Below are 26,380 nucleotides of genomic sequence, written 5' to 3'. Positions count from 1 at the left end.
TTGAATGGGAGCAGGGAGTGCTTTCCTGGCATCCTGGCCAACATTGCTTTCTCAGCCTCTGGGAGGTAGAGACGTGAACAGTTTTCTCCTTACGAGAGAGGTACAATGATCAGGAAAGGTCCATTGATGCGCTTATGCTCCATGAGGTAAGTGATGAGTGCGATGGTCTGAATGGTCTTTCCCAGGCCCATCTCATCAGCGAGGATTCCATTCAGGTTGTTATTATACAACGAGACAAGCCACTCCAGACCTTTGACCTGCATAGAATTGCATAAGATTTACAAAGAAGGAGCAGTGCAGAAACAGACCATTGGGATCCTTGCTGGTATTTATTTTTCTCCCAACCCTCCTCATTTCACCCTATCACAAATTCAACTTCTATTTCATAATTTACTTCCCATTAAACATATTTCTACTCTCTGCCTCAACTACATCCTGAGATAAGAAGTTCACATTCTTATCATTATCTAGGTAATGAAGTTTCTGCTGAATTCCCTGCTGATTTTCTTAGCTTTTTTATATTATACGTACAGCTCCTACTTTTGGTTTCTCCAACAAACAGAAATATTTTCTTTACATCCAACCTAGCAAACCATTAAGACTTCAATCAGGTTATTTTCTAGACAACCCTTCCTGATAGCTATAATCTCTCAGTTTTGGTACAGTAATTGTAGACTACAAAGACAAGGTTGTTATCAAAAGAACTGAGGTGAGATGAGAAGATTTTTTATGCCGTGAATTATTATGATTTGGAATGATCTGACTGAAAAGATACTAGAAGCAGATTCAACATAACTTTCAAAGGTCAATTAGATATAAACATATGAAGAGGAAAAATTTCCAGTGATAAGGGAAAGATGGGGGTTCAGCTTAATTAGATAGCTCTTTCAAAGAGCTGGGACATACATTATGGGCAGAATGACCATAAGCTGGGAAGTGTTTCTTGATTTGCCTTCTTTCATTTCTATGGCCACTTTGGAAAATCAGGTCTTAGCACCCTGCCCTCCGTTCGGGTTTATCTTTGTGGAAGGACCTGGTATTTGTTCAGTGCATCCAGGGATTGGGAACTGGCTATGTATACACAATCGATCCAGTACCCATGATACTTCCAAGAGCAGCTTGATGATCTTACATGACTGCACCAACACTAAAGTCAAACACACCAATTGGAACGTGGCCTCTCATTGTCCTTTACCTGATATTGTTTGAGTAAACCATTCACAAGCAGCGTAGACTGAATATCGACCCTCTCCGTCACTGCATGAGCCACTGCATAATAGGACTGCAGACCACCTATACTAGATAGTGGTGCACTGTACTCATCATCCACGTCCTGCTTAGCGTTCCTAAAAGATGTAATTAGTTCCAGTCATGACATGTGAATAAAGGAAATCTCTTCACTTATTTTTATCAGCACACTAGATCTCTTTCCTCATTCCTCTCCAGATCAGCTTACGTCATATTCAACAGCAGACTAATTTTTTCCCGTGCCTCTGATCCCAACGCCCCAAATATTGCTGCACTTACTCTATTATCTGCCTTGCGTCCAGCTCCGACACTTCTTCACTGTCTGGATCCTGGATTTTCTTTTTCTCCTCAGGTGCAGGAGTCTGTGTTGGTGGGTTTGCCTGCTCCTCCTCTTCCTCTTCCTGAACAGAAAGCAGAGGAAATCAATAGATCATGATGTTTCCCTCACTCAGGCACCTGCCTCACCCAAACAGTGACCCTCACATAAAACATAAGGCCTGTTTTCCACTCGGGCACCTTATTTTATTATTTATTAATTCTTGGAATTAGAACGTAATTGGCAAGGCCAGTGTTTTTGCCCATTTCCAATAACCCTATGAAGGTGGTGGTAGGCCTACCTCCTGAACTGCAGGTGCATTGCCAGTGCTCTTGAGGAGGGAGTTCCAGGAATTAGATCAATTGATAATGATGAAATGGTGATATATTTCTCAGCTGGGATGGTGTGTAGCTTGTAGGGGAAAATTCACAGAAGCATGGAGGTAGTAAATTTGTACTCTGCTTATCCTGGTATCTTGCAAAAGGGGTAGAAGGTCATCTACATAGCATGTTCCCACAGCAAGGTTGGGTGAATTGCCATTTTAAATTACATTTGTGACTACAAATAACAGTAGGAAAGGCGAGGGGAAATCCTTTGCTTTAAACCAACCCAGGACCCTCCTCCAGTCATCCTCCTTGGGCAATGCCTGAGTGTGGATGTTTGTCCAGGACTGACTGATCCACTGCTGCCCTCACCATTAGGCAGGCTGCCAACTATCACTCCCTAAAGTCACAGATGATGAACAACTACTTCACCGAGATACTTCATCAAGGAGAGACTGCAATATGAAATAATCTCACTTTAAACTTCTAGTCTATCATCTTCAAATTGTAAGAAAAATTTGAATGATGGAATTACACAGCACAGAGGATGGTTATTTGGCCCATAGTTCCTATGCCAGCTCTTTGAAAGAACTACCTAATTTTCCTACTTCCTAGCTCTTTCCCTTAACCCAGTCAATTCTTTTCCCCATCAGTTATTTATCAATTCCCTTTTGAAAGTTACGTCCACCAACTTTTAATGAAACACATTCCAGATTGCTAAAAATAATCTGAAAAAACAGGATTAGCAGAATCCTGTACGTTAGCTGTATATTAGCTGGCTAGTGACTTGAGAGGGAAAATAACTTGGAGATTCCCCCAGAACAATCCATAGCAACCATCATCTTATGATCTTCCAGGGGTGATAAGTCTGCCAACAGAAGAGATGCTTGCAAGTAGTGACACTTACACACTGCCCCTCCCTGGGTATTTTAGGCACAGAAAAAGATACAGACAGTGCACAAGACGCCAAGCCTTGACAGTAGTTCTAGGGCACTTGTTAAGACAAACAGCTAACTGCTGCTGTCTAATGCTCAATCAGTTCTTAAATTTGGAATCAAGGCTCCTGATTTTATGATTAGATAATTGTCAATGTATCACAGGCAGGGGAAACTCATTACTCCATTTGCCTCCCCAACCTATTACCTTCTGTTGTTGAAATATTTCCATAACATTTACAGAAAAGGGCCATTTGAAGCAAGGGATTGGCAGGTGGTGGGAGAGGAGTGACAGCAAAAGTGCCAATCATCAGAAATGCACTTGGTGTGAGCTGTATAAAGCTACCAAGTGAGGAACAGGGAGAGTGCAAATGCAAAAGAAGAGAAAATGTAGGGAGAGGAGTGGGCAGGGGGAAATCAGGATAGAACAAGTGGGCTCCTCATGTAGAGCATTTCACTTTTTAAAATGCCACAAGGAGAATTCGCCAGATGCTATTTGAAACAAATATCAAGTAAGGGGAGGCAAGTTTAGGCAACAGAAACCTTCTTATTCCAAGCACAAATAGTGGTAAGTGTGAGCTCCCTCTCCTCTAACTCAATCCCTTGGCTGGTAGGCATTCCTGTTTTTGTGCTAGACAATTTAGTTTCCCATCTTGGCTGTCCAGTTTTACTAGTTTCCCCACAAATGTTCAAACAACTGTCGCAATCAGCATGCTCTCATCCTAGCAGTCTGGGGTACGTCTGTACTCAGGTCCTGGAGGTGAAATTTTGGGGTCTATTCCTCTGCCATTTAACTTTGTTTTCTACCTCACTCGAGTTGGTGCAGGCATGCTCAGTAATACAAGTGAGTATATTTGAAGATTCATGATTAATTTATATTAAAAGGCATATGGTTGGAAAGATACTTGTTTTGCAGCCAGTTACATTGGCTTTCCATCTGCCCTCTCCCCTTTCACCTGATGTTACACCTACATGTAAACAGGTGGCAAGATAACCTGCTTCTGAGTCTCTTCAAGCCTTGTTGCTAGGTATCACTAGGAGGCACACACACACACACACACACACACACACACACACACACACACACACACACACACTTGTGGCAAGAGGTGATGTAGGGTCGTTTTGCACTCACTACTTCATTGGCACAGGTTTGTGTGAGTGTGTGTGTGGGTGTAGGTGGTGAGTTCAATCCTTTGCGTCACCACTCCATGTTCTAATGCAGTTTCATTGCACCAATAACTTTTGGAAGCTTCAGAAAGTCAGCAAAAGGTGAATCCTCAGTGAGGAATAGAAACAAATTTAAATTCAGAATGAGGTTGTCCAATTTTAGCCATTAATTGTTTGGAGCTCATGGCTGCAGCAGTGGACGAATCTCAGTTAAAGCAGTTGACTTTTCCAACTCAGGTGGTGACACTGCCACATAGGCCAGGAGCTCTCAGATTCTATTTATAGGTCTCAAATAACTGTTTCAGTTATTAAGCAGTGAAATTCACCTCAGTGGTTCTGCGTTTGGGTGGAGGTTGGGGGGGAAATGATCAGCCAGTACTCCTGTCAGAGAACAAGGGTGGACACTGGGTGAGAATATATTATGTCAGCAGAAGTTTAAAATTTGCGCAGGCTCTTAGATGTACGGAGGGCACCAGAAATGATACTGGCTCTGTCTCTCTCTGTCCTTGTCTCAAGTAATTGTCATCTTAGTAAGGCATCAGAAGTACTTGGTGTGTGAGCAAAATTCGAGATTCAATACCTTCAGGAGTGGAGAAAAATGGATGGAATACTAAAGGACTTGGTTGGGGTCATGACCCCTCCCAATGCATGGCAGAATTAGCCAGTTCATTCACAAGCTACGTGAAGACTCATGGAACCCTTACACTTGTTCTAATATGCTTACCAGCAGTCCCGAACGAGACCTGTCCTCCGACATGATTAGCAGCCTCCAGTCTGTCGTATCCTGACGTGATTTTAAAGACAGTTCATGAAAAAAAAATAAAAGCACTGCATCCAAAAAGAAAATCAACAGTTTGCAGTCGCCCGGCTCCAGCCAGCAACTTTTCCAAACAGTTCTCTCCCCATTTTGTCTGCTGGACCATTTTAAAGACAGAAGACTGCAGAGAACACTTGAAAATGCCACCAAGACAAAAAGGATAAAGCACTGAGTCAATACAAAGGAGAGAGGCCTGACGAGATAATGGCTATTTCTTTTAGTACTATGCAGCTTAAATCATAGTAGATGTTATAATATGCAAAGAAAATGTAAAAGGACTGGAAGAGTAAATCTGGGCTGGGCGACTGGGAATGACTCCCATTATAATGCTCCCTGTGGTCGTTATGCATGGCTCCACCAAACGCAAATTACAACAAGTGTTCCTGCTCAGTAGCAGGTTGTGTTTGCTTTCTCACTCTCACCTCTTCCTCTTCTTCAGAGCCGCTGTCTTCACTGTCAGAACGTGGAGCCACTTCGTAGCTGCTCAGAAGAAATGACAGAAACATCAGATGAAGAACCTGAAGGAACTGTCAAGGGAGTGGGCCTCCCACAGTTGGAGTGGTTCAGGGAGTGGGGGGGGGGGGGGGGTGGAGGGGGGGTGGGGGGGGCAACCTCACTCATGCTCCCACTAACCCTACAGGTAGTTCTGCTATAACGCATGTTTTGTTAACGCAAATTGCTGTATAGCAGACGCTATCTAGATAAAGCAAACTTTCTGCTGTACAGGTATAGCAATTTCCCTATATGGTGATTTTCTGTAGGGTGATTTTCTATCGCACGAGGTCACACAAGAACGCTACAATCACATTAAGGGAGAACTACCTGTACTCTCATTACACCTAAGCACTGAGGCATGAGGAATTCTACCTGATTTTTTTTCTTTCCCTCGCCCAGGGACGCTGAATCTACCTGAAGACTCCATTGTCTGAGATCAGTTAACAGGACATGGGGCTGGCATTCAGCCTGCCGCTATCAGGCAAACTGATGCTGCACTTTAACCCATTAAGTTGATCAAGCAACCTTAGAAGCCACATAAACCTCAGGAATCTAAAGGATTTCTAAGTTTATCTGTGCTGGTAAATCTGGCATTTCTCCAGGATTCATATTTGAGATCAGTGGATTGCACTCTCACCTCTAAGTCAAGAGTGTTGTGGGTTCAGTACAAAAATCTAGGCTGACACTTACTGAAGGAACACTGTGCTTTTTCCAGTGAGACATTAAATGGAATCCTGATTTGTCCACACAGGCGGATGTAAAAATTCCATGGCCATTACTTCAAAGAAGAGCAACGATGTTCCCCCTAGTTTATTGGGTCAACATTTAAGCCCTTGACCAACTTCACAGAAATAGAATATCTGTCCATTATCATATTGTTGTTTGTGGAATTTTGCTGTGTGCAAAATGCCTGTTGCATTTGCTATGTTACAACAGTGATTACCCTTCAGTTTTTGGCACTGCAATTGACAGTAGCTCTCACTGGATATGGGGAGCAGTGGGCATCAAAGCAGGGTTAATCCAGTTCATGACAGGAAGTCCATGTCAGTCATGTAGTAGCATAGTCCCAGAGGATTGGTGAAGTTATGCAGTAGTGAAAATGGTTATGAGATTCCCCAGCTTTTCGAGGAGATTCAGTGTGTTCTACTTACCCGGGATTCATTTCCAACCAGGTGTCCAGCTGCCCAGCCTTTGGTGCCTCAGCTCCAGTCAAAATCCGCCCACTCTCCACGTGAATCACCTTCACTGGTAAATCACTCATCTGGCTTGTCTCATCCAAGAGCTGGAGGTGAAGAATATTTTTCCATAATTAAACCACCTTCTTCCTACCTTAGGGTATAATTTATCAAGCCACTGATGAAACTGGCCAATTTATCCATTTTTTCTTATGTTGTGGGTCTGGTTTATTTAATATTATCATTTCTTTGTGACAAAAGGAGGTCATTCATCCCTTCAAGTCTGTTCCACCATTCAACTCAATCATGAATGAACCGTGTCTTAATACCATTTATCCACCTTGGTTCCAGAACCCTTGTGATATAAGGTGTGTGATTTATACACATTAATATAATTTATTTCTTAGTTTGGATTTTAAATAATTGACATGAGGGTGAAGGGGTTTAAAAATTAACCAGGTCAGTTTTTCCAGATCAATGACTTTTAAAACCTCTATATACCTCCTGGAATGGTAATGGAAGTTTGTTTACATTGTATATCACACATAGGAGTGTGACAAGTTCCCAATTTCTGAAGGACAGTGAAGCTGTTGGGTTTATATTTTCATGATAGATTACATATGAATTAACTAAATTCAATTTCATGACTTGCCACAATAAGATTTCAATGCCAGTCTTTTAGTTGTGGATCCAGTACCATCATTACAAGGTGATAAAATTTCCAACTACTCACCTCACCATCAGGGCCAACAGCAGAACCCAAACCGTCCACATTTTCCTGCTTCTGTAGAAGAAGAAGGGAGTATTATAAAGTGACATGGGTACAGTCATAGATACATTGAGCTGTACAGCATGAAATCAGACCCTTCAGTCCAACTCATCCATGCTGACCACATATCCTAAATGAATCTAGTCCCATTTGCCGGCAATTAGCCTATATCCCTCTAAACCCTTCCTATTCATATACCCATCCAGATGCCTTTTAAAAGTTGTAATTGTAAGGTTATATTTTAAAACTAGCCACTTAGCTGCTCCCCTGCTGTGAGTTCCCCCACACAAGTTTCGCCAAGGTAGCTGTGAATTTCGCTGTTTGTTTATTTTTCTTTGATGACCTCTGATGACCAGAGATACTTGAAACTAAATAGCAGAGGCAGTCAGCTGTGCAGGTTCACTTCTGGGTCAGACAGCTGTGCAAGTTTACATCTCCATTTGATTCACTTCCTATGTGGTCACTGCCTAGGTCTCTCCTCTTTCTTTTTAAAGTTGTTTTGATCTTTTTCTTTCCAAAGTTCCAAAACAATGCAACAGCCAATTAAACAGTAATTACTGCTCCTAGAATTTGATGAAATCAGTTCCAACACTGAAAATACCTCAAAAAAGGAGCAGCTCTTACAGTTACAATTTTTTCCTGTCCTCCATCTTGGATTACCAGCTGGGGTTTGTGATACAAGGGTACAGCAGGATTCATGTAGCACAGGCATCGTGACATAGATCACCAGAATCGCAGCATGGGTGGTGATGCTTACATCCTTGTGCTACAGCTGACCTCGGGGGAGATGGGATAAAACTAGCTATGGTTGGCACTTCTAACCACAATTGAGCAACTCCTTCTGGAAAGGGTATGGGTTGGAACAGAAGGAAGGGCGAAAAAAAGTGATCTTGAAACTAAATATTTATGTTACTATATTTTCATCAGACCTGAGGACTTTGAGAAAAATTGGCCTGTAACTGTTTCTCAATTAGATAACTCTATGTCGCGAGATTGCAACTGCTACAGATTCATCCTATTTGGTTAAATGGTAATGGACACTGTCATGCCCACCAGCAGCAAAGGATGACAGGCAAAAATTAATCACTCCTCTCAGACTAGGTACAGCATCCCAACCCTGCAGTCAGGGTTTCATTCCAAACTTCTGACCTTCTTCTTCTTTTTCTTCTTTTTCTCTTTTGCAGCCTGTGCTGCCTTGTGCTGTCGGACAAGTTCTGTCAGATTGGCCACATATTCATCAGTTTGCTGCAGTAGGTACGCCAGACGCCGGTCCTTCTTCTGGTCAATCAATTTTCGATAGCCTTCTTCGTCTTCTGCCTGCAGGGAAAAAGAAAGATATTAACAAATGGCAGTGACACACTCACAGGGAACAGGGACTGAGTGCCATCATGCATGATATTCCAGCACCATTAAATATATTCCTGTATTCGTTGTACTGTCTTTTCTGCATATGTTCTCTGGATGAAATAGACCATAGTCTGGAGAAAAGGTGTCCACCACACACTGTGAGTGCTTGGGATTGGACTGAGAGATGGGGCGCCCCATAAACCGAATTTCACACATGAAGAATGGCTTTGTGGGCCGTGCAGTGGAAGGCTGTGGAGCAATTTCTTCAGAAAAGGGTGGGCTACATCAAGCTAAAGTCATTGAATCAAACCAGCAGCAGCTCACCATCAGTCTCCTCATCCTCTCCTTCTCAATCCGTTCATTCTCCTTCTTCTGCTCACGCTCAGTATTTGCATGGTACGTGGCCACAGCTTTTGTCAGTTTCTGCATCTTCCCAGAAACTGACCGGTGATATTCCTTAAAGTCCTTTGCGTGCTGCAGAATGCTATTGAGGTATTCCTGGAAGCAAGAAGGAAATGTGTAGGCAGTGAACCCAAGGAGTTTAGAAAACAAAACACAAGTCTGAAAAGAAGGCTGAAACATGGTCCTATCCCTTGTTTCTACCTCCATTTAGATTTTACCTCTCTCACAGTCTAAAACTGGCTTCTTGTTGGACACCCTGATATTGCCATTGAGGGCTTATCAATCATAGAATCCCTACAGTGTGGAAACAGGCCCTTTGGCCCAACAAGTCCACACCGAACCTCAGAGCATCTCACCCAGACCCACCCCCCTATAACCCACCTAATCTACACATCCCTGAACACTATGGGGCAATTTAGCACGGCCAATCCATCTAACCTGCACATCTTTGGACTGCCGGAGGAAACCGGAGCACCCAGAGGAAACCCACGCATACACGGGGAGAATGTGCAAACTCCACACAGACAGTCGCCCGAGGCTGGAATCGAACTCGGGTCCCTGACGCTGTGAGGCAGCAGTGCTAACCACTGTGCCACTGTGCCGCCCTGTGATGTGTCAGGAAGTACCCAATTCAGAGACCGTATGATATTTGAACAATTTATTTTTGAGATCAATGAGAAAAGCTTCCATAGCTCCCAAAAGAGGATCCCAGTTACGTTGTTAATTTACCAGTATTTTAAAAAAATCTCTCTAGGTGCTACTGGTGTTTTCTACCTACAGATATCAGAATTTTGCAGTCTCCAGTGGCCCTTGAAGGGCTTTACTTCCATAATTTCCTCTAGCCCCTCATCTCTCCATGATCTCTGAACTCTTCAAATTCTGTTTTCTTTTGCATTCTTACTTTTCAGTGTCCTACTACTGACTACTGCAATTTCAGTTGCCAACATTTAAAGCTTTGGAATTCTCTCCATACATCTCTTCATCTCTCTCTATGGCCTCCTTAAAACCTACCTCCTTGACCAAGCCTTTGGGTCGCTTGTCCCAGTATGTTCTTATTTGTCTCAATGCCAAATTTTGTTTAATAATGCACCAGTGAAATGCTTTGGAACAGTTTAATAGGCTAAATATCTATGTAGATGCAAGTTGTTTTTGTAAGTGTGATATATTCAATCCCTTGGACACGGGTAGGGTACCTGATGTTTTTGTCTGCGCTTTCGTTCTTGCTCGATCTTCTGCTGCTTCTCAAGTTTCTCAGTGATGCGTGCCTCGCGGAGTGACTGCCGCTTGCTGCGCTTGTAAGCCTTTGCGTTCAGTGCTGTTTCAAGGGCTGTATCCCTCCTCATACACACTACCACTTCCTGACGAAGCTAAGGACAAAACAGAGGTCAACCTGTCACAAACAATCTAATATGGAGGAACATCCAGCATCGCACCAGACTGTCTTCAAACACATTCTAATAACAGTGGAAAACACATTTTCTTCACCAATATTTGCTTTGTCACAATAATTAATGGATCAAGGCACTGCTAACTGCCAATAGCTAATGGGTAAAACCGCTGCTCCAAAACATAAACTTGTACTATTTATTAATGCTAACATGTGAAGCATGCATTCTCTAGCATGAGGTCACTTTTAATCAGCTGATTGCATATGGCTGTAGTATTCAAGAGCTGCTAAGAACAGGAGCAATCACAATCTCAGTACTGACCCCTGTTCTAACTTGAAGGTATTGCAGTAACATGAAACCTGTGTTGTGGAAGATATAAACCAGAATTCATAGATTCATAGATTTGTTACTGTGCAGGAGGCCATTTGGCCCGTTGAGTCTACAGTAGCTCTCTGAATGAGCATTTCACCTAGTACCAATCACCAGCAATCTTCACATTCTTCCTTTTCAGTTGAGAGTCTAATTTCCTTTTGAATGCCTCAATTCAACCTTTCCTTAATACACATATAGGCTGTACATTTCAACACTTAACTTTGCTCTGAATGAAAAAGATTTTCCTCAGATCACTCTTTCTTGTTTTGTCAATTAATTTAAATCTCTGCCCTCTCATATGCGATCTTTTCATGACTGTGAACAAGTTTATCTGCTATGCCCAGACTTCCCATGATTTGAAAAACTCTATCTGATTTCCTCTCAACCTTTTCTTTGCCAAGAAGAACAGTCACAAATCCTTCAAACTATCTGAAAACTAATCTGAATCTAACTGAAGTTCCACATTCCTGAAATCATTCTTGATACTTCTCTGCATTAGCTGCAATGTCCTCACAATTCTTCTAGTGCATGAATTATATCTTTCTGGGTAACATCCTGTTTCATGGAAAAGATAGATCAAAGCAATTTATTTAATGTCTCAGCTACTCCCCCACTTCCATGCTTAGATCTCCTTTTTGTCCCTAATTGGCCTTAGTCCTCCTTTTACGATTCCTAGGTCTACAGAAGACTTTAGGATTCTCTTTCATATTAGATACCTGTTTCTTTTCAAGGTCTCTCTATGCTTCTTTTATTTGCTTTTTCATTCCCCTCTGAATCTTATACATTCAGATGAAGTGATAATGTCACTGGTCAAAAAAATCCAGAACCTGAGGCTATTGTTCTGGAGACATGGCAGATGGTGAAATTTGAACTCAACTGAAAAAAATATGGAATAAAAAAAAAGCTAGCCTAATTGTGACTGTAATCACTGCTGATTGTTCTAAAAGTCCATCTGGTTCACTAATAGCCTTTAGAGTAGGAAATCTGTCATCCTTACATGGTCTGGCCGTCATATGACTACAGACCCAATGCGATGTGGTTAACTTTAAATGCCCTCTGGACAATTAGGGATAGGCAACAAATGTTGATGTAGCCAGTAACACCCACAACCCATGAACGAATTTAAATAATCCAAAAATTAATCCAGGTTGTCCATTGTGTTTTCACCTGGCATCAGTCAAGTACACACATTTCCTTCTTCATCTTGACCTCTATCTCTTTTGTCATCCAGTGGATTTGTTTGCCCCACCTACCCTTGCAAGGGACTATAGCTTACAAAATTACTATAGCTTCTTTAAGGCGGTCCAACAAAAAAAATCAGCTCCCATTTTTTCCTGCCCACCTTGATTCAAATGTATTCAGCCCAGATTCATTCTTATCCCACTGAAGTTAGCTTCTCCCCAGTTAATTATTCTTACTCTGGATCGTTCTTTGTTCTTTTCGACAGATAACCTAAACCTTATGATGCATAGATCACTGTTCCCTAAATGTTCTCCCACTGATGTTTAATCCACTTGGCCCACCTCATTCCCAGTCTAGCAACAGTTCTTTCTCATTTGACTGGAAACATACTGCTGTACACAATTCTCCGAAACACACGTGTCTCACTGCCCTTTACACTACTACTATCTCAGTCTATTCTCAGATAATTAAATGCCTCCATTAGAACTACCCTTTAATTTTTGCATTATCTGTAATTCCTTTGCAAATTTGTTCCTCTACATCCTTTTCACTAATTGTTAGCCTATGGACTCCACCCAGAAATGCAATTGCAACTTGTGTTTCATAGCTCAGCCAAATAGATTGTGTCTTAGACTAGACTGAGATATCATCTCTCTCTCGCTCTCTCTCTCTCTCTCTCTCCCCCCCCCGCTCTCTCTCTCTCACTCACTCTCTCACTCTCCAGCATCACTACCGTTTCCTGTCTTCATTGTATAGGCTTCAAGGTAGAGCCACCTGTGGTGCCAAGGACTTGGTTCTGACTGCACCCCCCAGATTTGCCATTACTCTCATCAGTATTTACAGCTGAATACTGGTTGGCCAATGGGATGAACTCAGGAGACTGCTTTTATTTACTTGTCTGTCTGATGTTCACCCATTCTTCCCCCCAACATCCTCCCCACCCTCCCAACAACCACCACCACACTGCATAGGCTTGTGCTGTATCTATAAATATGCTACCCACAAAGCTCTCAATCTCGTGGATGAAGCACAATGATGACAGCTGCTGCAACTGATGACTCTTATGCACAGATGGTTATACTGAACACTGGAAGTATCTTGGAATTCCCATGTAGCACAAGATGTGGAAATGGCAGATGGATTTTAATCCAGGCAAGTGTGAGGTATTGCAATTTGGGAGATCAAATAGTGAGGGAAAGTATACAGTTAATGGCAGGACCCTTAACAGCATTGATGTACAGAGGGATCTTGGGATTCTAGTCCATAGCTCCCTGAAAGTGATCACACTGGTAGATAGGGTGGTAAAGAAAGTGTATGGTATACTTGCCTTTTTTGAGTACAAGAGTCAGGAAGTGATGTTGCAGCTTTATAAGACTTTGATTAGGCCACACTTAAGTATTGTGTTAAATTCTGGTCACCACATTACAAGAAGGATGTGGAGGCTTTGGATGCTGCCTAGATTAGAGGGTATGAGCTATAAGGAAAGGTTGGACAAACTAGGACTGTTTTCTCTGGAGCGGCAGAGGCTGAGGGGGGACCTGATAGAAGTTTACAAAATTACGAGAGGCATAGATAGGGTTGACAGTCAGAATCTTTTTACTAGTGTTGAAATGTCTAACACTAGAGGGCATGCACTTAAGAGGGAGAAAGTTCAAAGAAGATGGGAGAGGCAAGTTTTTTTTACACAGAGAGTGCTGGCGCCTGGAACACGCTGCCAAAGGTAGTAGTGGAGGCAGATACGATAGAGGCGTCTAAGGGACTTTTAGATAAGCACACAAATAAGTAAGAAATGGAGGGATATGGCCCATGGGCAGAGAGAATGGATTAGGTTAATTTGGCATCTTATTCAGCACAATGTTATGGGCCGAAAGGCCTGTTTCTGTGCTGTGTTGTTCTGTGTTCTATGTAGACTCTAGAGGTTGGAGCAACCCTCCATCTAATAGCTAATGATCTTGTGACTGATAATAAACCTAACTACTGCCAATTAACCTTTGCCAATACTAATAAATCTTCTTATTATTAATAAACCTTACCATTATTGATAAACCCTGCTAATTTTTAATTACCTGTAGTAATCATCTGCAAATTGCAGTGCCGTAATTTTAAATTCTGAAATGCAAGTGCCCATGAGGAAGGCTTACAATAATTTCAAGTAAGTTCTTACACTGATATAGTGATCCAATGTAAAAGTCTTCCTGATTATGTTACCAATGCCCTCAACCAGCCAGACAATTACCATTTGTTTGTAACATAGTGGGAGCGGGTCTTAGAATATGTGGGATTAACTATATCTAGTGCAGACTAAGCTAATGAATTCTGGAAGGAATGAGACATGTAGTAATTCCTATCAAGAACTAAGGGTATGTTCTCAACTTACTGTAGACGAAAAACCCAGTTTCCAGTAAGGATCTAACCTAATGAACTGAACATAACTGGCTTCTTATTCATCACCCTTGTTTAAAAGGAAAAGAAAATCCTAATATTAAATTATGATAATGGTAACCATGGACTATCAATATTCAACTTCCATCATCTGACTTTTAACATCTGAGCCCTTCCAGGCACTAAAGTGACTTTTTAAAAGGCCAAATACTGACCAAAGACTGGGCTAAGGTTATGAAACCATCAATAAAGAAGAATCAGTCTGCCAAAATTAACATTGTTAATAAAGGGCACTGAAATTCACATCTGTATTTCCCAGTTATTGCACACCTTTCTGCAAGTTACACATTGAGATGAAAGCTTGCCTGCAGTGTATTCAGCTTCAAAATACAATGGGCAGACTCAAAACATATGAATGAACCTTTATCAAGAGCTGCTTCTGAGCAGCAGGGCAAAGACAAGGAGAATTGATTTGTAAGCAAGAACCACAAGATACTCTCTCTGCCTGTCTCTTCTCATCAAGCCAAAATGTCAGTACCAGTGCAAAAGCAATAACTGTTCAATGAAAACACAGGACATCTGCAAACCTCAACACTTTTGAGAAAACAGGACATCTCAAAAGTTGTGACTCAGGTTTCATTCTCACAACTGGAGGACTTGTAGAACAGCAAACTGTAATTGTCTTTATTTTTCTGTCAGTCCTAGACACCGCTCTCCTGCTTTCTTTTTAAAGTATTACCTGTGTTGTGTGCATGTGTTAGATGATGTGTTTTCTTAATTATCTTGGGTTCAGTAAGTAATAAAACACCACTCTCTTTCATTCAAGAAAATTTTGGAATTGGCTCTCCTCCAGTTTTGATCTGGTTAATTCAGCTTAGTTGAAGTGTGATAGCGATGTGCTAAAAAATAAATTAGAATATTTGTTGTGATCAATCGAAAGAGTGGTAAAAAGACGTAAGCCAATCACTCCTCCTCACTTGGTTATAACAGAAATGAATTCGATAGCTGGGAAGCCCAGGAATTAATGCCCGGTCCTAATTTCCCTTGTAGAGGTGGTGGTGTGTTGCACTGTACAACTGCTGCAGTCCTTGGAATGTCAAGACATCCACAGTCCTGTTAAGAAGGGAGTTAGCCAATGATAATGAAGGAACATTCATATTGTTCCAAGACACAGTGGTATAATACTTGGAGGGGAACTTGCTGGAATGGTGTTCCCAGGTATCTGTTACCATTGCCCTTCTAGGTGAAAGTGGTCTCAGGTTTGGAAGGTGCTGTTGAAGAAGTCTTGGTAACTTACTCCAGCGCATCTTGTAGATGGTACACACTACTGCCATTGTGCATTGGTAATGAAGAAAATGTTGAAGGTGGTCGATGGGGTGCCAATACGTCAATTGCTTTGTCCTAGTCCATATTGCTCTTTTGAGCATTATTAGAGCTGCACCTATCTGGGCAAGTGTATAGCATCATACCTGATTTGTGCCTGGTGGACAGGCTTTGGGGAGATAGGTGGTGAGGTACTCACTGTAGAATTCATACCCTCTGATCTGCTTGTATCAACAGTATGATAATCCAGTTCAGTTTCTAGTCAATGTTAACACCTAGAATGTTGATAGTAGGGGTTTCAGTGTTGGTAATGCTAATGAATGTCAAGGGACGACAGCTATATTCTTTCTTGTTGGAGATGATTATTGCCCAGTACTTGTGTGGCATGACTGTTTCTTGGCACTTATTAGCCTAGATTTTGTCCAGGGTGTGCTACATAGGGACATGGATTGCTTCTGTACCTGAGAATTCACTAATGATGCTGTACATTGGTGATAATTGCTTCTGAGTTTATGATGGGTGAGAAGTTCATTGATGAAGCAGCTGAAGATGGTTGTTGCGTTCGTTTAATATTTTTTAATGTGTAGCCAGTGAGGCCACTATTACAGTGCAAAGAGGAACAAGAAGGAAAATAAAACATCCTTGACCTGATACCAACCTGCCTTTGGAAATTAAGGAGCCGCAGAGCCTTGAGTTCAATGGTTGCTTTTGTGCGAAGGTCTCCTGCTAATGAGCCAGGGAGGTTTTCCAATTCTTGGATCCGATGGGAAATGCGTGCTTGCAGCCTGCCGACAAACCAAACATCAGCAGTGTGAATCTGGAGTGTGAATATTATAGCTAATGGTCATAGGAGCATCTTGAATGGTAGGAAGTCACTCAGCACACTTCACAGGTACATATCACAATGGTCATATCATGCAATTTTTTTTTGAAACCGTGGGAGTGCATACTATGCAGGGCAGAGTTTTATATCTTCTTCATGAAAGAGATCAAAATGCAGATAATTTAACCTTAAAACTGTTGAACCTGTAAAGTACACTCACTGACTTACTGCAGCATCACACTTGTGCCAATAGAAAGAGCACTTGAGATTTTGATGACTTGCGGAGGACCTCAAGGGCAGTGAACATAAAGAACAACTTACATTTATACAGCACCAGTAACATTGTGAAATATTCCTGGCTGGTCACAGCAGCATTAATAAACAAAATTTGACTCTGAGCCATATAAAGAAAGATGGCCAAAAGTGCAGTCAAACAGGAACATTCTGAGGTCTTAAAGGGGTGATAGAAGTTGAGAGGTAGTAAGGATTAAGGAGGGAATTCCAGAATTTGGGACCTAGACAGCAGAAGGCAATATTGCAACAATTAAAATCATTGGTGCTCAAGCTCAAGAGGCTAGAATTAGTTGACTGCTGTGACATCAGAAAGTTGTAAGGGTGGGGAAGATTATGGAGATAGGGAGGAGTGAGGCCACGGAAAGATTTGAAAACAAAGATGAGAATTTTAAAACACACCAATGGTAAACACCTATCTAACTCAGTCTATAAACATGCATGCCATTCTAAACATCAACAAACTCTCCTTACCGATACTCGCGTTCCTGGAGAAGTTCAACTGGGTCCAACCCTCGTGGCTTCTGAATGGGGGTGATCCGATTCTGCTTCTGATGGTGCTGCACCATAGGGGCCGGCTGAGCTGGCTGGCCTGGTGATTGTGTCTGAGGTGGCATTACTGGAGAGGCAGCAGGGGGCACAGCTGGTGGCACCGGGGAAGGTCGACCAGTGGGTTGAGGGGGAGCCAGCTTTTGGGGAGCACTAGTTGGTGCAGTGGCATTGGCCATTGGACCTGAAACATAAAATGGTTGTGATAATTTCAAGAAAAGTTGAACTTTGCTGCCTACCGCTGCTAGATTACTTGGAGTGAAGCAGATCTGGATGACACCTGCTTCTTGACACTTGCCAACCAGCTTCATATATGCTGAGTTCGAATCCCATTCCAGAACAAAAAAAAACTTGTATTTCTAAAGCACCTTTCACAACCTCAGTCATTTCAAAGTGCATCACCTTTTAATAATATCCACTGTTGTAGTGCAGGAAACATAGCAGCTAATTTGTGTTCAGCGATCTCTCACAAACAGCAATGTGATAAGATGATAATCAGTTGAATTATGTTAGTTAAAGGATAAAGAGAGAACTCCTTTACTTCAAATAGTGCCATGGAATCTTTGAAATCCACCTCAAAGGACAGACAGGACTTTGGCTGAACATCTCATCATCAGAAAGACTAATCTCTGGTAGAGCAGCATTCCCTCAGTACTCCACTGTAAGTGTTAGTCTAGATTGTGTGCTATCTGGAGTGGAGCTTGAACCCACAGTAATGAGACAACTACTCACTGGGCCTTGCTGACGCACTCGTGAAAATGAGAAGATCCAGCAATGTTCTGAGGAAGTATTTTGATATCAGAAAAGTCAAACTCATTGAGGACCCTTTATCTCACTTAGAAAACTGATGTGGTCTTGAAAAAAATCTGAGATTGTAAACACAGATGACAACATGTTCTTTATCGACACAGGAGACAGAAAGAAAAATCTCCATGGCAAAGAGAAACTGCTGCCTTTGTAGATCAATTTATGTTGCCTGTCTGTGTAGATCAGGGGGACATTAAGCAATGGCCCTTTTCAGTGCATTCTTCTGGGCCAACATTCCTCCATAGCTAACCTGCCAAAACAGTTTGTGGGATTTGGATGTGCATAGAATGGCCATTGTGTTTGTCTACAGAACAAGAGCTTCTGGGCAAAAGTGTAATTCGTTGAGTATTAAGTGCTCTGCAATATTTTTAAGAGTCATGACAAGGTCCCACAACTGTTTTTTCCTTTTCAAAAAGGCACTGTCGTTCTCAGGTGCTATCAGATGTAAAGTCCAGCTATCACTTGACCTACACTTTCTTAAGTATTATTCTCAATGAAAGGAAGCAATCAAACTGCACAGACTGTTCCTTCTATGTGTACGAAGATCATCAGGAATAGCTTCTTAATTCAAAATGTCACATGACTCTAATTCTGTGTTTTGAGATTAGCATTAAAAAAACACTACATAACGGTACATCTATTAAGGGAAGGGAGAACCTGCAATTCGGCACTTTGGAAATCATATCAGCTCATTTTTCCCAAATAGATTTTCAAGGGAGCTATGGAGGTGTTTCCTGATCTTTGACAGACTCACCTCTAGCTCTGACTCCTCATCCTGGATCAAGATTTCTGATCAATTATAAATCAATACACTCCGCAGTAATTGCTTACATAGGAACAAGAGACAGCGGTCAGCCCCTGGAGCTTCCTCTATCATTCAGGCAGATCTAGCTGATCTGCTCCTCAACTCACCATTGCGCATTATTTATTGGTGTCCTTGCTTAACAAAAATCTATCATTTTCAAGCAGGAAAATTCCAACTATTCCCCTGCATCCAACAAGCTTTTGATTTCTACCATTTTTAGTGTGAGAGATGTGCTTTCTGATTTGTCTCCAGAATGCTTAGTCTCTAATTCTAAAGCCATGTTTTGTTCTTGATTGTTCCCTATAGGAATGAGTTCTGTGTATCTATCTTGCTGAATCCTTTTAGCATTCTCAGTATCTTGATCAGATTACCCTTGACTCTCCTCCACGCTTGGGAATTCAAGCTACATTCATAATAACTGTCCTCATAATTTAACCTTTTCGAAGCACTTCTTTGAATTGTCCATTCTTGTTCTCCAAAAATTTCCCAATTTACACTATCTTCCTCCTGATACTCCTCCAGTTTCTTGAGCTCATTCGTTTGCAAGACCTGAGAAATAGCATAACTCCTCACATTCCCCAGTCTTCCCTTCCTCCCATCATCCTTCAGAGCACAACCTTGAGTCACGCTACCATTGTTTCCTGTTCTATCTGGTCTTCACTTTTAATCTCAGTGCCTTCCTGCACCGCAAGCCTTGGTCTATTGACCAGGTTTCTCGATAATTCCAAACACCATAGAGAATTACCTTCTGACCAGGATTTTGAGGGGCCACCAGGAGGTTGACACTGCATTCCCTGATTGACACCAGCAGATCCTGGAGGCATCATGTTGGATCCTCCCATACCTGTAAAGTAAGGGTAAAGGAAGAGAGGAAGTCACGTGGATACACAAGCATAGACAGGGATGCTTTTAGTATTAGAAGTAATGACAAACAATGGCAAATTTGTGCGAACCAGAACATTTTTTAGTAGGTCCTGAACATGTCCAACTCCCTCTGCCAAAATATTTATCATATTTTTACCTTATTAGTCCCTTTCAGACCACACATCTCTGTTAATATTATAGGGGCAGCTACTACCAAGGCTACCTCAAAGCCACAAAAGTATGTCAACTGTCTGGTGACAACATTTCCTCTTTTCGCCTCTGCAATGAGGAATATGGGACCTCCTCAGTCAGAATTCCATAATTTAATTCTGCAACTCGCAACACAGGAAATCATGTTACCATGCTACTAAATGTGGGTGCTCCAAAACCCAATTCTCTAGCATATATTTTGTCTCAATACACTAATATTCTAGTAACCTGATCCCAAAGTTCTGGTGTCTTAATATACTGGTGCCTCAGTATCCAAAGCATTGATGCTCTAATACCATGACCATGTATGCTGATACTCTAACATTTCAAACTCCAAATCACAGTGAACATATACCCTGTAACTCACTGCATGATGCCACAATCCATATATACTGCAAGCCTGGTGGACAAGAATTGTGAATAAGTGAGAAATGGAGTGGTTTAGTAAATAAAGCAGGATACACAAAGTGTTTGCTGGTGTGTGTTGATATACAACCAGGATCAGTTTTAATGTTAACCTCAGTTCTATTTCCAGCAAGCACAATGTTACACAAATATCTACAGGAGCACAATCAAATATAAACAAAAGGAAAATACCACAGGAACAGAAAGAGGCTATTTAAGCTTCTTGAGCTCACACTTTTAGGAGATTGTGGCCAGTCTGGGACCTTACTTCTCATAATCACCTTTGCCTGTATGTTTTAAAATCTTTGATTAATACAACTCTATGAACCACTGATTTAAAATTAACATCTGACCCAACATCAACTGCTCTTGTCTGTAGAAAGCTGCCATGTACCAAAGATCTGCAGGTCATGAATCAACCAGTTCAATTACATGAAGGTGTACTCACAATCATGAGTTGGCATCACCTTTGAATCAAGAACAGTCGACTGCATGCAGAACGATTCCCCAATTTGCCTCCTGGCTGTAATCTTTAGGCCATATGTCCTAGTCCTGGACTTCAAACCAGCTTAAATGGTTTCTGCCTCTATCTGCAATTCTCCTTAATATCACAGAGAGTCCTTGTGATATTTGTAGTTTTACTGGGGACGGTCAGGCTTTCACCTGCATGGAGTGTAGTAAGGGGTCATTTGGCCTATTGAGCCTATACCAGCCCTTTGAAAGAGCTAACCAATAAGCCCGATCCCTTTGCCCTTTCCACATGGCACTACAATTTCCCCCTCAATTATGTACCCAATTCCAGTTTAGAAGATACTATTGAATCTGTTTCCACCACTCTATCAGGCAGTACAAATCAGATCATAAAAAATAACATTCTCTCCACCTTCCTTCTGGTCCTTCTTGCAAATATCTCAAATATGAATCCACTGGTTACCAAACTTACAGCCAAGGAAAACTGCTTTTCTTTCTTTATTCTATCAAAACTCCTCTCATATTTAAAAGGGTTTGATAGATACAATACATATAGTGGGGAGTTTTGAGATAGAAGTCACAACTGTCTTTCTGTGCATTTTCTGGCATGGATGTGTAAGTTTTATCATGGAGCCTGGTTTATTTGCTAACATTAACAATCAACATAAAATAAGAGAAGAGGGAGATACCAAGTGGCCTGTTGTAGTTCCCAGGAGCTGGGCCTGAAGCTGCTCCAGTTCCAGGGGTGGAAGGTGGAGGTAACGACGATATCTGCTGCTGCATTCCAGGGGGCGGTCTCTTCCCTTGGACAGCCAACTGCAAGTGGTCTGGGATGGGTTGTCCTCTTGCCAGCATCTTGTATGCCATGATCTGTGCTCGCAGCTGATGCAGTTGCCCCTGGTTGAAAGGAGAGGGTCCACGGTTTTGCTGTCCCAGTGTCTGAGGTTCCCCACCATCCATTGGAACACCACCTGGTCCAGAGGACATAGAGGGTACCGAGGGAGGGCCGTTAGCAGGTACTGGACTTGGAGCATGCTCAGTACATCCCAGAGGAGAAGGGTAACCTGCGATTGAAGAGTTGTTACAGATCAACTTTTGTCTTTCTGTTAAATAAACAATTTACATTTGTATAAAACTTTAAAATCATAAAACTACCCAATGCATTCATTATATCAATTGAGATTAAGGGTGGAGAAAATTAATTAGATTTTGATTTTTATTGTCATATGTATTTTACAGTAAGTATACAATAAAATATAGTGAAAGGCTTTCAATTAATTAGATGATTACTAGAGCACATCCTGCCAATTATGCTTCTCAACATTTCAAAAAGGTATAAAGAGACACTTACTGACACAAGGCTTGAGTGGAGTTAGGAGATATTTACCTTTAATGTTTCATTTTGAGAACAAATCTACTCCAGGTAAAGACTGGCTCTAGTTTTTTCCTTCATTAACTGGCTATCAGAAGTATAACACAAGAGACTTCACAAGAGCTTTACCAAACAAAATTAGATGACAAGCCATTAGGGAAGATGACCAAAAATACTTGAACCAGCAGCTTAAAGGAGGGGAGAGAGGCTTACACGGATATTCCAGAAGTTATGGCCTAGGCAGCTGAAACCATAACTGATAATAATGGGTGATGAACATTGGGATTTTTGAGGACATTGCAGGAGGTCGGGTGGGGCAGGGAGTGTAGAGATGGTGGTGATGCATGAATGGGTCAGTGCGAGTTGAAATAGGAGCAGTAGAGTTCCCTGCAGAGGAAACAACTTGAAGTAAAATCACCAGGAGGGCAAGTCCCTGTAGACCACAATTCCTCAACTCCAAGCAGTAATCATTGTATGATTGAAAAATAATTTATTAATTTTTCAAATGGAGCAGTCAGTGCACAGTGCCCAAAAATAAGAGGTGCAAAAAATTTGCAATCTATTTATTTGTTTTGTTAAAACAAATTAAAAACCTTAAAGGTTAAAGCAAAGCCTGTTACCTTGAGAATGCTGGTCCATGGGGCTGGGCGGCGGTGCCATGCCACTGTGTCCTCCTGACCTCATGCCAATAGATTTCATCTGGCTGTAACGTGGGTCATCAGGCATCACCTTTTCATGCATCGATTCCATTGCCTGCAAAGAAAAAGATGTTGGAGGCATTGTTCCCCTGGCAGAGAACTGCAATTACTGCACACAGCTTGCACAAGTGAATGTGCAATCCATTAATGTCATAGTCTTCACCAGTCTCCTGGCGTTCTGTGACCAAGGCTCTCAGGGAAACGGATGCAATGGGACAGGGAAGGGATTGAGGATTTAGCTGTGATTAATGGAGTAGCCAAGCACTGAGTGTAGCAGGTTCCTTGGAGGTGTGTGCATTACAAATGGCTCGCAAAAACTGCACAGAATATGCAGCATAATAGATTAACATGAGGGCAGCTGCTGAGAAGAGGAGATAAGGTGAAACTGACAGACTTCCTACGTAGTCAGCTCTTCGGCATCCTGCTGCTGCTGATTACCACAAAGAAGCCTGCATATTGCACATGGATTCGAAGGAGGTTCAGCGGAAATGTCAAAGTCAGCCTTTCAAACAGCAATGACAGAGTTACATAGTGCTAAGGAGCAGAATGCATCTGGAAATTAACTGTTTAATGCAAATGAAGTAGGAAAAAAAGCCGGAACTGACCCTGCAATTGACATTAGTAACCACACAACTGGAAGAGATAGTGGTATAATTGAAGGGGTATCCTAGCAGATTCTATTGTACAGAGATGCATGGTAGATCAGAATGCTATGTAAATGGTATGCTGTATTACAGTCTTACATAGAGGAGACAGTGTTTCAGAGTACTTTGGAATTTGATACAAATCAGGGTGTTACTTAGAGAGATGAGGAATTTTAGGCTGCTACGTTGAGGAATATTTTTTAGGTTGCAAATGCTTTACATGTCTTGTAGGTGGCGCCAAGAGCATGCACGAAGAGGCTCTCTTCCCAATTTTAGAGTGACAGCAGAGAAACAGAAGAGTGCACAGAAACGTTATCCTTGAAAAATCAAGATCACACAACTTGACCCTCTCCAGCGCTATGATGCACTCCCTGAAACTGCTGCTGTGTCTACGTCTTCGTCCAGGTATACAGCATCAGAATCATGGCCTCTGGCTCCAGGAAGAGGAGAGGGCTGGAGAGGGCTGGCTGGCTAGCAAGGCAAGCTCAGTGAGGGAGCGGCAGTGGCCTTATCTCCCCTAACCCATGGTGCAGCACCTTCTCATTTCCACCAGAGCTCCAACCTCTGCCTCACATCCCCAAGATCTCTTTAGTGATGTATGCACGGATGACGTCACCATGCCTGAAATATGGTGACTTTAACTGGGCGTGTGCAGACACTTCCTTATGCTTGTCCTCTCACAGTCAGGTGACATCACTGGCCAAGTCTACGTATGTGGTGGTCATATTGCATTATGAATAATCACCCTTTTTTTGTTTTTTACTGAATGTGGGAGTTACTGTCTGGGCCAGCATTATTGCCCATATCAAACTGCTGTGGAAAAGGTGAGCTGCTTCTTGAACTGCCACAGGATTTCAGAATACCCACAGTGCTGTTGGGAAGCGTGTTCCAAGATTTTGACCCAGTAACAATGGAGGAGCATTATAGTTCCAATTCAGGATGCTGGTGGTGTTCCTGTGCATCTGCTGCCCTTGACCTTCAGGGTGACAGAGGCTATGTGTTTGTAAGGTGCTGTTGTTGGCGCCTTGTTGAGTTACTGCATTTTTTTTATTCATTAATGGGATGAGGGCGTCGCTGGCTAGGCAGCATTTATTGTCCATCCCTAATTGCCCAGAGGGCAATTCAGAGTCAACCATATTGCTGTGGGTCTGGAGTCACATACAGGCCAGACCAGGCAAGGATGGCAGTTTCCTTCCCTAAAGGACGTTAGTGAACCAGACGGGTTTTTCCGACAATTGACAATGGATTCGTGGTCACTAGGCCATCTCCTCCCCACTGTGAATTTTGTAGATGGTGCACATGGTGAAGGTAGTGAATGTTGAAGGTAGCAGATAGGGTGCTAATCAAGTCTGCTGCTTCTTCCTGGAAGCTGTTGAGCCTCTTGTTGTTAGATCTGCTCCCATCCAGGCAGGGAGACAGTATCCCAAATCACTCCTGAATTATGCCTTGTGGATAGATGTTGGGAAAACTGGAGGCGAGTTACGAGCCACAAAATTTTATAACCTCTGACCTGCTCTTGTAACCATAATATTTAAAGGTATTTTTCACTAATGTGTTCAGACATGCTATGACACACCTCTGCAGTGGGTGGGTCTTGAACCTGGGACATCCACTGGACACAGGAACACCAGTACTGCACTATAAGAGCACTACCACTGTGCCACAAGGTCTTTGCTTGATAGTCTGTGAGATAGCTCTCACAATTTTAGCGCAAGCATCCCGATATTAGTGAGGAGGACTGTGTAGGGTTGACAAGGCTGGGTTGGCCGTTATCATAAAAACTGAAAGAACAGTTCTGAGGAAGGTCACCGGACCCAAAACGTTAACTCTGATTTTTTTCTTCACAGATGCTGCCAGACCTGCTGAACGTTTCCAGCCACTTCTGTTTTTGTTCCTGTGTTTGTCGTTATCATATCTGGTGCCAAGATCAATGCTGGACCATCGAATTTCATTCATTTATCAGGGTTCCGTATAAAGGGATATGATAGTTCAAGGTGTTATACAGAGGGAACTGATGTGTACCAGGATTATATACAGAGATAACAATGCTTACAACGGTGTGACTTAAAATAGTTATATATAAGGACATTATGCAGAGGGTTGTGGCTGAAAAAATGTATAGACATCCTATGCAGTGAGACATAATATTTCACAGAACAGAGGTTTTGGATCAGGTACTATAGAGGATAGGAAAGTGGTATATGAAACAGTACTAAAAAGAGAAATTGGATGCAAGAAGTGTAATAAGAGATATTGCATTCAGATTATTACCACTGTTCTGCCTTGTATCAGAGGATGCTAATAGATAGATCAATCTAATCGAACTGACTTTGTATTGATATTGTTTACAACTTCAGAAAATATAGAATTAACAGAACTTTACATCACAGGAGGCCAGTCAACCCCTCATGCCTGTGACACTTCCTTAAAAGAACTACCCAATTAGAACACATCCCTGCTCTCTGCCCTGTAACTGTTTTCCTTTCAAATATATATCCAACTCCTTTTCAAAAGTCACTATTGAATATGCTTCCACCACCCTTTCAAGCAGCACATAGCAGATTACACATTTCTTTAAACAGAAATCTCCTCATCTAACCCTCTCCATGAGATTCAGCAACCCCTCCATAATACTAGTAAAATGTGATTGGGGCATTACAGCCTGTACCTGTCAGAATCCAGTAGAGGCTGTGTCACTTATACTGGTCGTAAAAAACCTTTCCCTTCACCTTATTGGGCTCTTGGGCCAAACTGAAAGTGCCTTCCTATGAGGAAACCTTACAAATTGATTAGGAGT

General features: G+C 42.0%; 1 protein-coding gene across 7 annotated transcripts in view; it reads right to left on the bottom strand.

The window, feature by feature from the left end:
• Positions 1–26,380, bottom strand: part of smarca4a (SWI/SNF related, matrix associated, actin dependent regulator of chromatin, subfamily a, member 4a) — a 75,220-nt gene that overhangs the window by 43,550 nt on the left and 5,290 nt on the right. For all 7 annotated transcript variants that reach the window (XM_048617974.1, XM_048617971.1, XM_048617975.1 and 4 more), the window contains exons 2-16: positions 22,862–22,994; positions 21,559–21,933; positions 19,665–19,763; positions 17,233–17,491; positions 16,303–16,429; positions 10,191–10,364; positions 8,920–9,093; positions 8,398–8,565; positions 7,213–7,263; positions 6,456–6,586; positions 5,232–5,289; positions 4,717–4,776; positions 1,528–1,649; positions 1,196–1,346; positions 94–257 (exon numbers count right to left, since the gene is read on the bottom strand). In XM_048617974.1, the coding sequence (XP_048473931.1) occupies positions 94–257; positions 1,196–1,346; positions 1,528–1,649; positions 4,717–4,776; positions 5,232–5,289; positions 6,456–6,586; positions 7,213–7,263; positions 8,398–8,565; positions 8,920–9,093; positions 10,191–10,364; positions 16,303–16,429; positions 17,233–17,491; positions 19,665–19,763; positions 21,559–21,933; positions 22,862–22,994 (2,246 nt within the window). The remainder of the gene's footprint in view (positions 1–93; positions 258–1,195; positions 1,347–1,527; positions 1,650–4,716; positions 4,777–5,231; positions 5,290–6,455; positions 6,587–7,212; positions 7,264–8,397; positions 8,566–8,919; positions 9,094–10,190; positions 10,365–16,302; positions 16,430–17,232; positions 17,492–19,664; positions 19,764–21,558; positions 21,934–22,861; positions 22,995–26,380) is intronic.

Source organism: Rhincodon typus, chromosome 38 (genome assembly GCF_021869965.1).
Source record: "Rhincodon typus isolate 14 chromosome 38, sRhiTyp1.1, whole genome shotgun sequence".
Lineage (NCBI taxonomy): Eukaryota > Metazoa > Chordata > Chondrichthyes > Orectolobiformes > Rhincodontidae > Rhincodon > Rhincodon typus.
This window is presented reverse-complemented; position numbering and strand designations above follow the sequence as displayed.